The sequence below is a fragment of the Mixophyes fleayi genome, chromosome 4, assembly GCF_038048845.1.
Source record: "Mixophyes fleayi isolate aMixFle1 chromosome 4, aMixFle1.hap1, whole genome shotgun sequence".
NCBI lineage: Eukaryota > Metazoa > Chordata > Amphibia > Anura > Limnodynastidae > Mixophyes > Mixophyes fleayi.
The window spans coordinates 313324048-313340412 of record NC_134405.1 but is presented as its reverse complement, the minus strand read 5'-3'; the positions used below and the strand labels follow the sequence as shown (position 1 = coordinate 313340412).

Below are 16365 nucleotides of genomic sequence, written 5' to 3'. Positions count from 1 at the left end.
GTCCCACGGGTGGGAGAGCTGGGCTACTGCGAGGTTGTACTACTGCTCTGCATAGCTTTTATGTTTAGATCAATTAAATGTTTGTCTTTAAACTTCTGCAATTGTTTGTAACCGTGCCATGGGTTAGTTTGCCACTTGTTAATGCACATATTTTTTCCAAACAAAATGCACCATCTGGAAGAACGCGTGTAATTGGGTATGAAACCGTTGTGTCTGGTGTCACCATGCCCCTATCGTTCTTACTGGGGTTTGCCAGTGTTTCATTAGCATTCCATTTGCGTTATCTTTTTGGAGTGGATCTTGTTCTATCCAAATGCGTTTGCCATGGGTAAATTAGGGAGACCGAGCTTCAAATTCTAGTAATAAACGCATGCATTTGACAAGCATTTTCACTAGCTTTTTATTAGGGTTGATGCTAACGCACCACCAAGGGGTACCTGGTCTAACATTGGCTAATAATTGTCACTAGATGGCACTGTTCTGATAAGTGAAAAAACAGTGTATGCCGACTCCTGATGGCAAAAGGAATGTGATTTTCTGTTGAGGATAATGGTGATCTGCTACCTACCCACACTTAGAGTAGTCCATACTTGCCAACTCTCCCGGATTGTCCGGGAGACTCCCGCATTTTGCGAGAGTCTCCCGGACGAGTGGGGCAATCTCCCTGATAGGACGTGGGAAAAATTCAGTTTAAACGCAGCGATTCACCCGGAATCGCGGCGTTTAGCTCCGCCCCCGCTGTAAAGTGACGACGTCACGGGGGCGGGGCCAAAATGACGTGATTTCGCCGCCCCGCCCCCTGCACGCCCACGTCCCAGCCGGCATCTCCCGGAAAAAGAAATGTTGGCAAGTATGGAGTAGTCACTTTGTGGGCTGGTGCTCAATATTTAAGAGAACATTCCTTGTGCTTCAGTGATGTCACAAATTCTAGTTGGCTGATTCATTCTCTTGATTGGTTCATTCCTGAATGTGTGTTCACTTTAAAATTGATAGGGTAGTCTCCAGTGAGATTATGTCTGACATAGTACAAAGTTTATAATTGTCATGATTAGGAGATCAGGAGTTAATAAAATAAGATATGCATAAATTATTATTCATCATCATCATTTATATAGCGCCACCAACTTCACAATCGGCTTGTTTTCTGTGCAGCCCGGGTTGAAAAACCCGGGTTGCACCATTCATAGTGCAGGCAGCCCGGCTACGACCCGGGAATTACCCCTCGATAAATCCCGGGTTGAAGACCCGGATTTTTGACTTGTACCATTCATACTGCACCAAGACCCGGGTCGTTTGAGCTCGCCCCGGCAAAGACCTGGGTCGTTTGAGCTCGCCCCGGCAAAAACCCGGGATTTTGGTGCAGTATGAATGGGGTATAAATTGGCTGGGTCTTGTCACATAGATGGGTTCTGTGAATCTTATAGAGGCCTATGATCAGGAGTGAATATGCATCAAAGCAAATCATTTTATAATCCATATTTGAGTTCCACTGTGTGTATTAATATTTGGGAGAATGAGCTACATAAAATATGTCAAATATATAAATAGAACATAGTGAAATAACAAATCTTCCCAAGGCATTTATATTTCATAATGCTGTCTCATATGTAAATGTGTGGAAGGTTCTGACCTGTCTGGTACATATAAAAATATACTTCAAGGATGTGACAGAGAAAAGGTAATTTATTTATACACAGTCCTTAGCAGAAATGTATTTTGAAAAATTATAGACCCAAACCCCATTAGAATACTCAAACAGTTGTTTCAGTGGGGTCACAAGGATGTCGGGGGGGGGGGGGGGGGGGGGGGTGGAGGTGTAAAAGAGAGTTTAAAAACTGTAAAACATTTATTCTGGTTCATTCTGATTGAGGAGCTGGCCATATTAATTATGTCCCACGGGCCAATCTATTACATGTATAAATGTGAATGGCAATTTTCTGTTGTAATTTTTCTTTATTTTAAGAAAATGTTTTGCAATACTTTAATGTATGGCAATTTAGTATCCTTTTTTTTTTTTTTTTTTTTTCCTTTCTGTTTATACCTTAAGCATTGTGACATCTTTTGGAATTTTAAACTCCATTTAATAACGCTCTGTCTTTGTGTTCTTAAGGGACTTGTTTGCTAGATAAGCTCTGTTAGTTATAAACGCGCTATATATATATATATATATATATATATATATATATATATATATATATATATATATATATATATATATGAGAGAGAGAGGTGTGTATAGATAGATATAAATTATATAAGAGATAGATATAGATTTGTTTGGTTTATCATAGATCTGATTAATTTAAGTTATGAGTGTATAGTGAGATAGGTCAGGGAGTAATGGAAGACTTTGTGTAAGAGTGTCAGCTCTTGGAGCAAATATTGGTGGTGGCAGAAGGTCATTAATTAATGAGTGTGAGCTAGCATTTTGGTGGGCTTTTAGTCATTTTTAGACATAGACTTAACCCTTTCACTAACACACGTCGCTCAGGCACAGGTGAGTGCTGAATGTGACGATAATATATAAATGTCTAGTCATTATATTGACGTGGTTAAAGCTATACTTAAACTAAGGCAATAAAGAAAGTAAAAGGTCACATTTAGATTCCTTCCATCTTACAGAAAAACATCTTTAGATATAATGGAACAGGTTTTACAAATTATATAAGAAATATATCTTGTGACTATTTTTGACTTTAAGAAGACTGGTTCTATCTGCGTCAGATACCAACCTAAATGGCTGTTACAGAATGATAAGTATTCTAACCCATGCATCCATGTATTAGCCCTTCAGTTTCGATGTATGACGTGCATATCTGCCAACTGTCTGTGATTTCCAGGGGGGGGGGGGGGAATTAAATATCCACACTGTATTGTGTGTCATGTGCTTAGAGGCAGTGTGTCCCTGGAAATTATTTTAAAATGTTGGCAACTATACATGGGTCATTTTTAATGCCACCTGTGACCGCCCTGAATTTTTTGAGTGGAAGATGCTGAACCATAGAGGTATTACCAGATTACTGCACCAGTAAAATACAGTCACCAAAATAGCATTTTAAAATCATGTGGGGTTTGCATGTGTGTTTTTGTATTTAGAATGGATTGTTAGGTTACAGGTATTTTTCAATTGTTTGCTTTTCAAGCTATGGCACGGTTTCCCAAACCCAGTCCTCAGGGCTCCCTAACAGTGCAGGTTTTCTGGATAACGTGACATAATTAGGACCACCTGTGGATCTGTTACAATGTGTCAGTTAGTAATGAATACACCTGTGCTCCAGCAAGGAGATATGGAAAACCTGCACTGTTAGGGAGGACTGGGTTTGGGAATCCCTGAGCTATGGTAAAGGTGTCAATCCATAGTAATAGGTTTTATGGTACATGAAGGGATTCACCCTCTCTGGGAAAATTAGCTCAAATAGGACAAACTATTGAGTATAATAAATAATAAGTGTTTTTCCCCCCCCCCCCCCAAAATATTAACACTTTTGTGGCGGAAGAGACGGACTCCTTCTTCCGAAAAAAGTTCTAAAGGTGCATAGAACCGGTTTCTTTCATCTTGTGCATTACGCAATAGTCTGGTGGGTGCTGGTGGGTGCGGTGTTACATTAGCAGGGCCACCAAAACCTAAAATACAAGTTGATGCAATTTTGAAAAGTTTGAAAAGTTATCTGGTCACATTTACCTATATCTGTAAAACTTTCCATATTAGCAGAACTCAAAGGGGGAGATTTATCAGGGTTTTTTTAAAAAGGAACAGTGGAGGTGTTGCCCATAACATCCAATCAGATTCTAGCTATCATTTAGTACATTCTAGATAGTGATAGCTAAAATTTGATTAGTTGCTATGGGCAACACTTCCACTGTTCCTATTCAGAACGTTTGACAAATCTACACTAATTACTGATGTCTGACTTTGTCATACTTGCCAACATAGGCAAGTTGTTTCCCGGGAGACTCGGGGGACAGGTGGGTGTGTGGGGGCGGGGCTGGGAAAATCTCGTCATTAGCCCCGCACCCAAACGGTCATCACTATTTTGGACCAATAAAAACGGACGGGGCTTAATGACGCAGTGCAGCAGTCATCGCGGCCCCGCCCCCTGTTTTTATTGGTCCAAAATAGTGGTGACCATTTTGGTGGGAGGGCTAATGAGAGCGCTGGCCGGGATCCGGGGGAACTGTCTTCTCTCCAGGGAGTCCGGGAGGACTTCCAGAAATTCGGGAGTCTCCCGGACATTCCTGGAGAGTAGGCAATTATGGACTTTGTATCTACATTTGTTATATAGCTGACATTCAATTAAAACTGCAGAATCAGACCTCCTTGTTACAGAAAGATTCAAGCAGTGGCAAAGGTCCCAGCTCCATGTGAGGGCCAGGACTTGCATACATACATGCATACATACATACATGCATACATACATACATGCATACATACATACATGCATACATACATACATACATACATACATACATACATACATACATACATACAATAAATACATATTATAAATACAGCAAATAGTGGGGCCAATTAGGGACTCCCACCAAAGTAATAATATATGGAAGGGAGAGGATTTACTAGCAATATATTTAAAGGGGAGAACAGTTTTATAAGAAGTAGTATTTGACGTTTTTAATGTCTAATTACGCCTCTGGCTGACAGCTAGGCTGTCCTGCACTGTGTGGATTGGTTGATTTCTACATAGGGTCAACTTTTTATTTCCATATATTTGTGAGTGTGTGTGCGACAGTCGCTAAACAATCATGCCACTCGACCTACGTGGATGGTCATGATGGATACGTCTGGCTGTCAGATCTTGGGACAAGTAGCCTAATCACACAAGGTTGATCATTCACAGGATTGCCAATCATTTTGGGGGTAACATGCATGGGAATAATGAGACCGTTTGACGGTATTGCTAGGTGTGTGACCAGTGGAAGGAATTTTATTCTACTGTTACAAAAAAAAAAAAAAAGACTAAATATAATACAGCTTCTTGTCATTATGCTGCTATCTCTGGGATGCCTTGTTTGAAATACATTCGGTGCTAAAACATTTTCGGGCTGATACTGATTTGGACACCATTGCGTTTAAAACCCACCCCCCACTTATTTACACCCACAAGGTGTGTCTGAGGCATCTCAAGATGTATCCAGTCTTGTGCCATTAGCCTATGCAACAGGTTTACTTCAGGCGTATATCAGATACACTTACACCCAGGTCATCAGCAAAAAAACGCATTATTATTCCCAAAGCACCTTGGGGTAGAGGATTCACTACGCCATACGTTGCTATATACTGGGTTCTCGAGGCTGATATATGGTGACCGTAGACAGTGTCAGCATGCTACTACCCAAATGTTCCTATATACTGCATGCAGCCTATTCACCTTGCATGTAAAACGCAACTGATGTGCAGATCTATTAAATTTAATGTAAACCTGTTGTGTGTCTTTTATAAACATTAGTGCAAAATGCTGCCTTAAGTTGACAATGCACACAGCAATCCTGCTGCTTGGTCTGTGAGCAGAGCGAACTGCTAAGTGAGATGCTGCCATTCAACACTCGGGCTGCGGGGCTTGTTAGTGTGGTTGGAAGATGACCACACACACAGGCCACTTGCAGACTTTTTCCAGCTTCGTTTATCTACATTCTCGTGAATGCTCTTGCCAGTTTTGAAAGGGTAATTATTGGGCATCCCAGTTTTGTTGGAGCCCCACAAATGATGATGTAGGGCCAATTGACTAATAAGAAAGCCTGAATAGCTGGATCTCCTGAACAAAGCTTTCAGTGCAACTGGTATCTGGCTTAATAGGGCAGTCATTTCTACTGAAAATGTTTGTAAAAAATGTAGAAGGCAGCAAGATGGCTCCTGAATCAGGGGATGACTTGTTGACATTCTCTTCTCTTTTCTAGAGAGATGTTGGATTACCATTGGTTGTATGTGTAGCTGATTAATGGAAGGCAGAAGTCCCTATAGAATATATGATCCAGGTGGCACCATCCCCAATCGCTTTTCTGCACTGAAGGAAAACATGGAAAGCATCCTGAGCTTGGGTAAATTAAACATATATATTATTTGCATATCTTAGGAAGCAGGTGTGATTCTCATATACTGTAGAAACTGGCGGCATTGTGTTGTTCTCTGTTAGGCTTACTTAATGATGCTATATGTACTGTAACATCTAGCAACCAATCAGAATCAAGCTAGTTTTTAGCTCAGTTTACAAAATGAAAGGGTTTATTTAATAAAACGGTTCTGCTATCTGCACAAAAGTACAACTAATGTCTTTAGCCAGGTTACAATTCCCAGAAGCTAAATATCAGAGATCCTATATCAAAGAAGGATTGATAATCTCTGCTTCAAGATCCTTGATTGCTCAATGCCTGGGTTAAATAACAGTGGGATTTTGTGCATCAGGAGCTATTTCTACAAAACATGTGAAACACTTGGAATGAGCAGATGGAATAAACTAATAGCCATAAGGGGGATTCCGGCCATTGCTCTGACGCATCTAAAAATACAGGCGAGATTATCCTGAAGTGCTTGCTTTTTGTCTTACCATTTGTTCATGGAAACCTTTGTGATCAGATCTTCACCAAGTCTATTTAATATTTTCCCACTGACTAATATGAGTCATTACATTATCATGTATCATTAAAAAAAACACCCAGATGGAATTATTAGGATTACGTCATCTCTGATTACATCTGCACAGCTTAATTGAACATCACATATTGCTAGAGTTGGTTACCTCATTCGATGTGTATAGTAGAACCACGACAGGATTTTACTCTTCAAATTAGGGGTATATTTATGAAATTCACCTCCCATCCAGAGATCCCAGAGGGGAAGTGAAGTGGCAGAGTTGGGTGGGGCGCTGTGAATCGCATCACACTGACCCCGCCCCCGCTGTGAAATGACGCCATTGTGTTATTTCATTGCAGGGGCAGGGCCAATTGCGGAATAAAGGTCTCCATCCCGCCCACTGCACTATGAAGTGGGTGGGATGCAGGAGAATTGCCCGCTGTCCCGGGAGTCCGGGAAACCTACCCAGAATTCAGGTGTCTCTGATTGGTTTTGTAAGGCTATTGTTGTCTGCGAGGCAATGGGATCTTTTGTGTCATCTTATATGTTTCCTAGCTGCATTACTAGTTGCAATTAAGTGTGTACTAGCGATAACAGTATACATGTTGTCTACAAACAATTGAGGCACCCATTTTGTGATCTGAACCAATGTTTAGACTATCCAGTATGAACTAGTGACATCACTTATGTCTCAATGATGTCACTGATATAATGACTTCTACAAGATGACGGATCTGCAATTACAACAGCTACTATTCAACCTCTTTTAAGTTGCATTGGATTAGGATCATTTCTTTACTTCTTGGATATACATTTGTTGCAATGTTTTGAAGCATGCAGAGATAGAGAAACCTGTAACCAAATGAAATCCTCAAAATGCTCTCAGTAGCACAGAGTATTTTCGGAGATGACTGTACTGATCTTGTGAGTGAGTGGTGTTGACCTGTCCACTGGGGGGGATCTTAGTAAGGAGAGGGCTGCCAATGGCATGGTCTTGATGTGAGGAGGAGAAAGCTAGCATAGTGCTAAAACTGGTATAATCCATCATTGTACCACATTTGAAATATATTCAATACCACAATCATTTCTTTGTGGCTAACGTTGTACACATGTTGGGTGAATGTTGATGTCTGTTGTTCCTCCTCTTCAGTGCAAAGAGAGGAGAAACTCCAACTAGGACAAGATCGTAAATAACTTGACACTTTCAAAGAATTGACCTTTAGATTTTGGGGCCAAGAGAAGGAGTTCTGTATTCTGTATTATTTAAAAGACAGTTGTCAGCATATGTTCTTACCACTGCATATCTGTGTGCATCTAGCATAATGAGGTATTGGTTCATATTTTTATGAAAACCTTTAAGCCTGCATCTCAGAGTCAAGGCAATCTCATTATATGCAGGTCCTACACTAACATATATGCTTCAAACACCATTAAAGTGCAGTTAGAATGTACTCGCTTACCTAGTAATAGGGGCTTACATCTAACAAGGCCTTAAATTAGCCTGATAGACACCTGCCAAGACATTTATATTGACATGCAGATGGAGCTATGTATTACATGGGATTAACAGTATGTGTGTGTGTTTAGTTCTACTCTGATGCTGCGTTATTAAATTATCAAATAAGTTCAGTGCAATATAACTATTATACAAGTATAAACTAAAAATAAGATGAATTCATAGGGGCATATTCAATTGTTTAATATGCCCGCGGCGTTAAAACTATTACGGTAATAGTAAGCCGGATTTCAGCTGAGAACCAGTGAGAAAAGTACCGTAATATCGGTATTTATGCGCACTATTACCGTAATGATGGTAATAGTGCGTGTGCCGCAAGATTTTTGGCTATAACGCCAACAATTAAATATGCCCCATAGATGATGCCAACAATTCAAAATATTATCTTAAAACAGTTATTATACTATTACAAAATTTATCAGCCTACTTGCTGTTAAATATGTACTCATTTACTTTGCTGTTAAGTCCTATAGTAATGTAATTCAGGATCCTATTTCTTCTGTAGTTCACAATCCATTCTTAATTATCATAGTTCCGTTCTGCTACTAACTTTATTGCAGTTTGAAAGTATTGACCCTCACTTTAGAGTCTCTAAATGCTTTAAGTTTTGTTTATGTGGGTATTTTGTCCTTTGCTGGGGGCCCTCTGAGAATATGTTCACATGACCAAAGATTATGTACAATTTATGACCTATGATCAGAGTAAATGATCCGTGTTCCTCAGGTACTGCCCTAGACTCAGATAACGCCTATTTCCAGCTGTATCTGTTTGGAGTTTCTTTCTCTGTAGTTGTGATTGAACCCTTGACCTGCATTGCTGTATGACTGGATCATACAGCCCACTAAGCACTTTTACCTTTGCAATCTGGCTGGACCAATATGCAATATGTAGCACTTAACGTCATGGATCAAACTTCTGTTGTCCTATAAATTGTAAGCCTCTTACCTCTGTGTCTGTATTCCCAGTATTGTTTGATTACTTTGTTTGTTCCCAATATTCTATTGAATATGCTGATGCTATATAAATAAATGTTAAGAATACTAATGTTGTCTCTTTAGTTGCTATGTCTTTAATTGCGGTCTCTAGTTGATTGCTGTATTTGGCACCTCATTAATTGTTGTCTCTATATTTGATGTCTCACTTTCCCTACACTCTTCTCTCTCTCCATCTGTCCTTATCTATCACTGAAATTTGAATAATTGTGGAGCCTGTTTCCCTTCTATGTTAACTATCACATTCCCACATGCTGTCTATCGCTCTACGTCTGTCTTTATGATTTTGGTACCTCTTAGATACCGTACCCCTATATATCCCCTTCTTGCCTTGTGTAAATATCTTTCCTCTGTTTTTCCTGTTTCTCTCTTCCTTTCCCTCTCTCCTGTCACTACTTTTGTGTCTCTTTACTCCTTGTCCCAAATTCTCCCTGTGCTTCCTATTTCCTCTTCTCTGCTTACCACTTTCTACCTTCTGTACCTTTCTCTCTCAGTACTCCTATTCACCTTCTTCTTTTCACCTCCTTCTTCTTTTCTCTTCCCCCCCCCCCCAATTCTCATTTACTAATTTTCTCTCTCCGTTTTTCTCTGTATACTTTTACTTTTGTTTCTATTCACTTCATTGGTACCCACTTTAACTAGAAAGGCCACCTGGAACAGGAGGGGACTGACAGGATGGCTGCGGTAAGAGCGGCTCTTTCTCCTTACCAGGCTTGCCCTGGGTATATCAAGACAAAATACATACAATAATAATGAGTGGTCAAAGTGGCGGTATACCACAGAATACCAGCCCACTTCCACTGCTGGTAGTAATATATAAATATAATAATACATAAACCAGATAATACCTAGGCGCAAACATTATTGAATTTCAGGTGTCTTGTATAGCAGAAATAAATAGCTGTATACACTGAATAGTCAGTTTATTAGGTACATCTGCACTCTACTTATAACAGACTGCTCAATCAGTGACAACATCATATGTACACTCAGTGCTTTGGTATAAGAAGCCAGTAGCTAGATGCCAACAGATAGTTTGCACAATTCAGAGGTTGACAGGGCAAGACACAATTTTTAATTGACTGACTTTGGTACGGTAGTTTTCGTCAGAAATGACAACACTGCTGGGTTTTTTATGAAACAAAATATCCAATCTAGGCTAATCCTGTGGTCGAAAACAGACTTTTGGTGAAAGGGGCCAACAAAGGCTGAGATAAGTTGTGCAAATAGCCTAACGTCAGTCAACCAATAGCAGAATACGACCGTGATCCCAAAAAAGGATGTCGGAAAGCACAATTAATTATGCCCACACTTGAACTGTGTTACAAGCCTGTCGCCAAATAAATAGATTGGAGTAACTTTCCCACATCTTGGTATCTAAGTTCTTGATGGTTTTCTGTGAAAACTGCATTAATTCATCCATCCATATGTCCTGGGGGTGTGAAAAATGAAGGCTGGTGGTGCTGATGTGTAGGATATGTTCAGTTATCACACATTTGGTCCCTTGATATGGTTAGTTTAACAGGACATCTGAACAGATGCATTCCTTGGTAGCCGCAGTGTACACATCTGTGAATAGGTTTTTGTAGCAAGTTAATGCTCCATGCCGAAAGGCTAGAAACATTTGGGAAATGCAATGTCCACCCCAGTCGCCAAATTTCAATCCAGTTGACTATTAGTGGACTGTTATAGAACAAGTTATTTAGAGACCAACCAGTAGCTGATATGTACCAGCTAGGAGACACATGGGAGATACCATAGACCAGTATCCATTTACAGTAGGGAAGGTACCTAGTGAAATCCATGTCCTGATAAATTTAGCCTATTCTGAATGCAAATTGGATGAAATTCCTAATCTAATAAATGGATCACTTAGTAATAACTAATATGTCTGTAGAATAGACTGGAATTAATGGCCTCATCCCCACTATATACAGACCCGTGCAGAGCATAACCATGTCATATCCAAGACTGTACCATGCCCATCGTATACAGACAAGCAAAAAGTCCTTGTGTCTGCCACACCATACCCTCTATACACAACCAACCATATACAGCCTAATACTCTGCATCATAATCTATTTTCCTGGAATATCCGTGTAGTCCTCCTGGACTCCAAGGAGAGCAGGCCATACTCCCACATCCTGCCCATTTCCTAGTGAAGCGGCTGGGATGGGTGCCTTAGTGATGGCAGGAAGAATTCTAAAGTTGTCAAGTATGGGTACAGGTGATCTAGCAACTATCGGGCCTAGCTACCACAGTGAGCCCAAAACATTGGCTTTATGATACCATAGGTTATCCTGGGATGTCTTATACCATTGTATACTGATCTTCACATGATCTTACATGTTTGGAAGTCCAGTAACCATTCTACTGCCCTGTATCACCATACATACAATATGACCTTGGATGCATTGGCTCAGCAACAAAGCGGCCATAGAAACCATTTGATATCTTGGCATCTGTGACATTTGGAGACTTGCTTGAGACTCCAGTGTTTGTGGCTTGTGACTTTGGATAAGTCACTTTATTTACCTATGTTCCAGGCATCAAAAAATTAGACTGTAAACTTAATTGGGTAGATAAACTATCCCTAACAAATAAAAATCTGTGTACAGCAATTGTGCAATAATTGGATTATATTTGGAAACCCAAAACAACGGTATGCCAGATGATTTTAGCTTTGCTCTGGAAATATCTTTGATGGAGCTGACCTTTCTTATCTCTTTATCTGTTGCACAGGGCACACATTCGTTTCTTTTCTCAGCATTTACTTTCTCTTTCCATTCTCTTCATGCTCTACTTATAACCAACCTCTCCCCTCCCTCTCATTCACCACCGCACGGTATGACCCTCTTCTCTCTGTCTCAGGTGAGCTGCTGGAGGAATCGCAGAATGTGGCCTTCACCCTCCGGCAGAAAGCAGAAGCTCTGTTAAAGGATAACCAGGACTTACAGTCCACGTCTTCCCCTGACCCTCATGCTCCGTACCCTAGAGACATGGACGCAGGTGAGTCTCCATTGAAGAACAGGAACTATGTTTGTTATACTGGGGATGTGCAGTGATATAGCATTTCTCTAAAGAAAGAAGTGTGAAGATGAAACAGTCGCAGCGTTACGTTCTTCTGTCGCCTATTAAATATGCAGGAAACTATTAAAAATAAATACATTTAAAAAAAAAATGTACAACACCTTCAACCTGGGCAGTAGAGTACTATTAAGATCTAAATCAAAAGTACCTAGGAATGTGAGTAACCACAGTAATTTATATGGGTCTTTTGTGTGGGTTTTATACTTAAGATTTAAAGCCTTTTTATTTCAATTACATGCATACATACACTGAGCATGGACAAACATTTCAAATGTAACACATTGATTCATTTAACTTTGCACTCCTAACATTGTAGCCAATTTACAGGGAATAGAACTGGATAAGTGGTTAAGGCAGTGGATCCCAAACTTTCTCAGTTCGAGGCACCCTTAGGGTCTCCATAATTTATTCAAGGCACCCCTAATCCAGAATAATAACCAAGTAGTCCCCCGCCTGGCCTACAACTGGCCCTGGCTGCAGCACCCCTGTGAGATCGCCGTGGCACCCAAGGGAGCCGCGGCGCACAGTCTGGGAACCACTGGGTTAATAGCATTGACTGGTTAGCAATGACACTGACAAACTTGCTGGAGACCGAGATGCAGGTTGTAGGGATCTTGAATGAGCTACGTTGTCTCAGTCTGTCCAGGCACCAAAATGACATTTGAAGTATGAAAGGGTTTATAGCTTTGTCTGTTTGTTAACACAAAGTCTTTTTTTTTTTTTTTTTTTTTATTACTCGGTTTGTTCTTAATTTTAAATCACTGAACAGTATGCAATACGAATTTTGAATAAGTAAATAATAGGTAGCTCATCTTTTAATGGGCTTTCTGTCTAGTGGTTTTATCCTTTACATAGGTTAAAAAATAAACTCTATTGAATAACTATACGAGGTCTGTTATTTTAAATGTTTGGAACTTGTTTGTTTTTTTGGGGTGATATAAGGATTATATTCTGGTTTCCAGAGCCTTTTGGATAATGGGTTTCTTAATAAGAGATCACATACTTGCATACATACTTTTTAATTTAACAGTATGGATAAATGTAAACGTTCTGATCTGAGCAGAGAGTTTCATTTAGTTTTGACCCCAATGCTAAGACTCATGGTCACTGGTGAAAAATGTCCCTATGGATAGAGCTTCTAATCTCATTTAGTGTCCCAGCGTCACAGCAATTGCTCTTAAGGGGAATGTGTAATTAATTTGAAATCTGCAATTCAACAAAATGATGTGTGTCTTTGCATAACGATAAATGTATCTCCAAGATTCTAAATGAAATGTCAAAAAAAATGTATTTTTGTCTGGGATCATGTACTCTATGCCTATATTTAGTCTCTAAAGAATTTTGGCTTCAACCTCAGGAAAGTACAACTGTGGACAGGATGGCTGTGTGCCAGTGGTAGAACGGGTGTAGATGTCCAATTTCAACATGAGCTAAAAGGGGGCTGAATTATTTCCTTTTCTTCTATATAGATGGGGTGGAATGTGGGTTGAGACCATGGAAAAATTGGCCTGACCATGAGCAGTTTCCTATCGATATAGTTGACCATCTAGCCTGTCTCTGCGCAGTTGTGGGTTACATTATGGTATTATTGACCTGATTGACTAATTAGTGAAAGCAGAGCCGCTCACTCTGTTCATGTTGAATAAAACAAGAGCAGCTCTATGCCAGAGATATATTTTATTCAAGAGTTTATTCAACAATAGCTCATTAAAGACTGATAGGGAGGGCACTGGAATCTACAAATGAAGCCACACAGCAGCCTCTACTCAAATCAGTGGGAATATGTCACTGAAACAAACTACCAAACTTTATTAGTTTAATGTATAAAGCAATATTGATTTTGAATTTATTGCTTGTTTTGTATAAACACTGTAGATGTTTGTGTTTTATTTACCCCCCCCCAATCAGTGGCAAGCCCATTTTGGATATGAACATACATGGAGGGTATCTAATATGCACAGCATTATACCTGCCTAAACCTTCCCCAACCCATTGGCCACGTGTATTGTGTATGAACCTGCTGTGTTATAATGCTCCGTCTGGGCACATCCGGCCTGATTCATTAAGTAGAGTAGGTCAAAAAAAGGTGTAAATGTTCTCCTGGACAAACCATGTTACAATGCATGATCTAGGACATGCCTTACTCCAACTATAAATTTGTCCCACATTTTACATTTACCTCCCCCTCCAATGCAACATGGTTTTGTCCAGGTGCAAAGTTACTAATTTTTTTTCTTTTTTTTTTTTTCTTTCCTTTCCTTAATGAAACAGGCCCATATTGTTCTGCTCTCTCACCCCTTTGGTAGTGCTTGGCAATGCCAGCAGGGTAATCATTATGTCTCTTATGGTTTATGGACAGGTCCTACCCTGAATCCAATGGGGAAAATGAGTGGGAGGTCAGAGGGGGGCTAATATAAAAGCCAATAAGAAGCAAGGATGGATAAATAAAACTAACAACATAACTTGGACAGCTTAGAATTTTAAAATATATATTTCTATAATGTATTTCAGCACAGGACCAGGCAGAAGACTTCTTTCATGTTCAGATACCAGAGATGAAAAATGTTGATTCTGACGTTAACTTCAAGAACAATCAAAAGACACCACCCAGTGTAAGTGTGTTAGAGTTTACTGTCCATACACAGCGTCCAATGTGTGGGCTCAACCAAATGACTTCACTCAGGCACTTTGTTAGCCATCAGGATTTAGGGAATATGATCTTGCTAAGTTCGGTTTCCACTGGGAAAAAGGACTTGTGGGACATACTGATGTGTGGTCTGAAATATGGTGGCGATGATGGTTATTATCCTTTATTTATAAAGTGCCGTCATTTTAAGCAGCGCAGTACATTAAGGGGAAAATGTTACATGCAAACTACATACAATGACATTAAAAAGGATGGTTACCCCAGCTTAATCTACCAGCCAGGAGGTTTAGTAGCAGAGCCGCATTCCTAGCTGGAGAGTGCATGAATCCATCAGGCGACACGTCCACTCTTGTGACACCTTTGTTCAGACAGGTGTACACGCTGCTGCTCTTAGGCCTCCCAGCCAATGGTGTCAGATGGTTCAGCGGCCACACTTGCTTCGATACTGCCACTAGCCTATCGGGGATCACCGTCCTATTGTTCTACGAGTAACTCTTAATACTTAAGTTAGAAGGGAAATAATAGTGGTATCTCTTGTTGGGAAGGTTGGTCAAATAGGTGTATAAATAGTGAATATGGAGTAGAGGGATAGGTTTTTTAAGAGGTGGGTCTTCAGAGAGTGTCTACAGATGTAATAAGGTGAGGGATATCTGATATGTTGGGCTAAAGCGTCCCATAGACCACGTGTGACCATGGTGAAGTCTTGTAGCCAGGTATGAGAATAGGTTCTGATCATAGGAGACATTAGAAAGTTTGTGGAAATGCAGAGGGAGAGGCTGGTGCAGCAATATAGGTAGGAAAGCAGCTGGAGATGGATTTGTAAGGTCAGCACTTTGAGCTTTATTATGAAGGGTATGGAAAGTTCCAATGTCGGGGTTGACGGAGAAACAGCAGGTGAGCATTGGTGGGATTTATAGATAGGCCTTGCAGCTGCATTCCTTGTTGATGTGGCATAGTATTGTCAGTGATGGGACTCGCACTGTGAAATATTTCAGATGGTAAATAATAAAGCCATGGATCAGGAACTATTTGGCATTTTGTTTGTCAGATTTCACCCCTAACTATATTTATTTCAGGTTTTATTTTGTTACTGGGCCTCATTTGCAAAGTGCAGAAATTGCAGAGGCACCGAACAAAATCCTCTTTGGTGATGTATTAGAATGTAACAGATTATTCCAGTTACAAAACAAACTTTTTTTTCTTTTTAGGGATCTTCCTCAGAATTTGAAATCTTGGATCACAGTGAAAAAAGAAAACCTCTTGAAACCAGACAGTCGGTGAGTGCTGTAATAAGACTGTAACTAGGGGACTTGCTTTTGTGCATCAGAATAACAAAACGATTGGAACCCCTTAAAAACCCCTAAACACCACCCCTTACCACCAACCAGCAGATCCTGGGAGGCTCATGCTTGGGACCCCTGCTGCTTGGGTGGTACTCCTACCAGTACTGCGGGGATAGGCTGACAACAAGGAGAAACATGACCGCAAATAAAGGACATGGATTGGTTGTCGGTGCTCCTGATTTAGTAACATA

At 40.2% G+C, this 16365-nt stretch overlaps 1 protein-coding gene across 3 annotated transcripts in view; it reads left to right on the top strand.

The window, feature by feature from the left end:
* TNIP1 (TNFAIP3 interacting protein 1) overlaps positions 1–16365 on the top strand; it is a 62270-nt gene that overhangs the window by 11638 nt on the left and 34267 nt on the right. For 2 of the 3 annotated variants that reach the window (XM_075210073.1, XM_075210072.1), the window contains 4 exons: positions 5914–6054; positions 11966–12103; positions 14696–14796; positions 16040–16108. In XM_075210073.1, coding sequence (XP_075066174.1) covers positions 5955–6054; positions 11966–12103; positions 14696–14796; positions 16040–16108 — 408 coding nt within the window. In that variant the 5' untranslated portion in view covers positions 5914–5954. The remainder of the gene's footprint in view (positions 1–5913; positions 6055–11965; positions 12104–14695; positions 14797–16039; positions 16109–16365) is intronic. The other variant, XM_075210074.1, reaches the window with a different exon arrangement.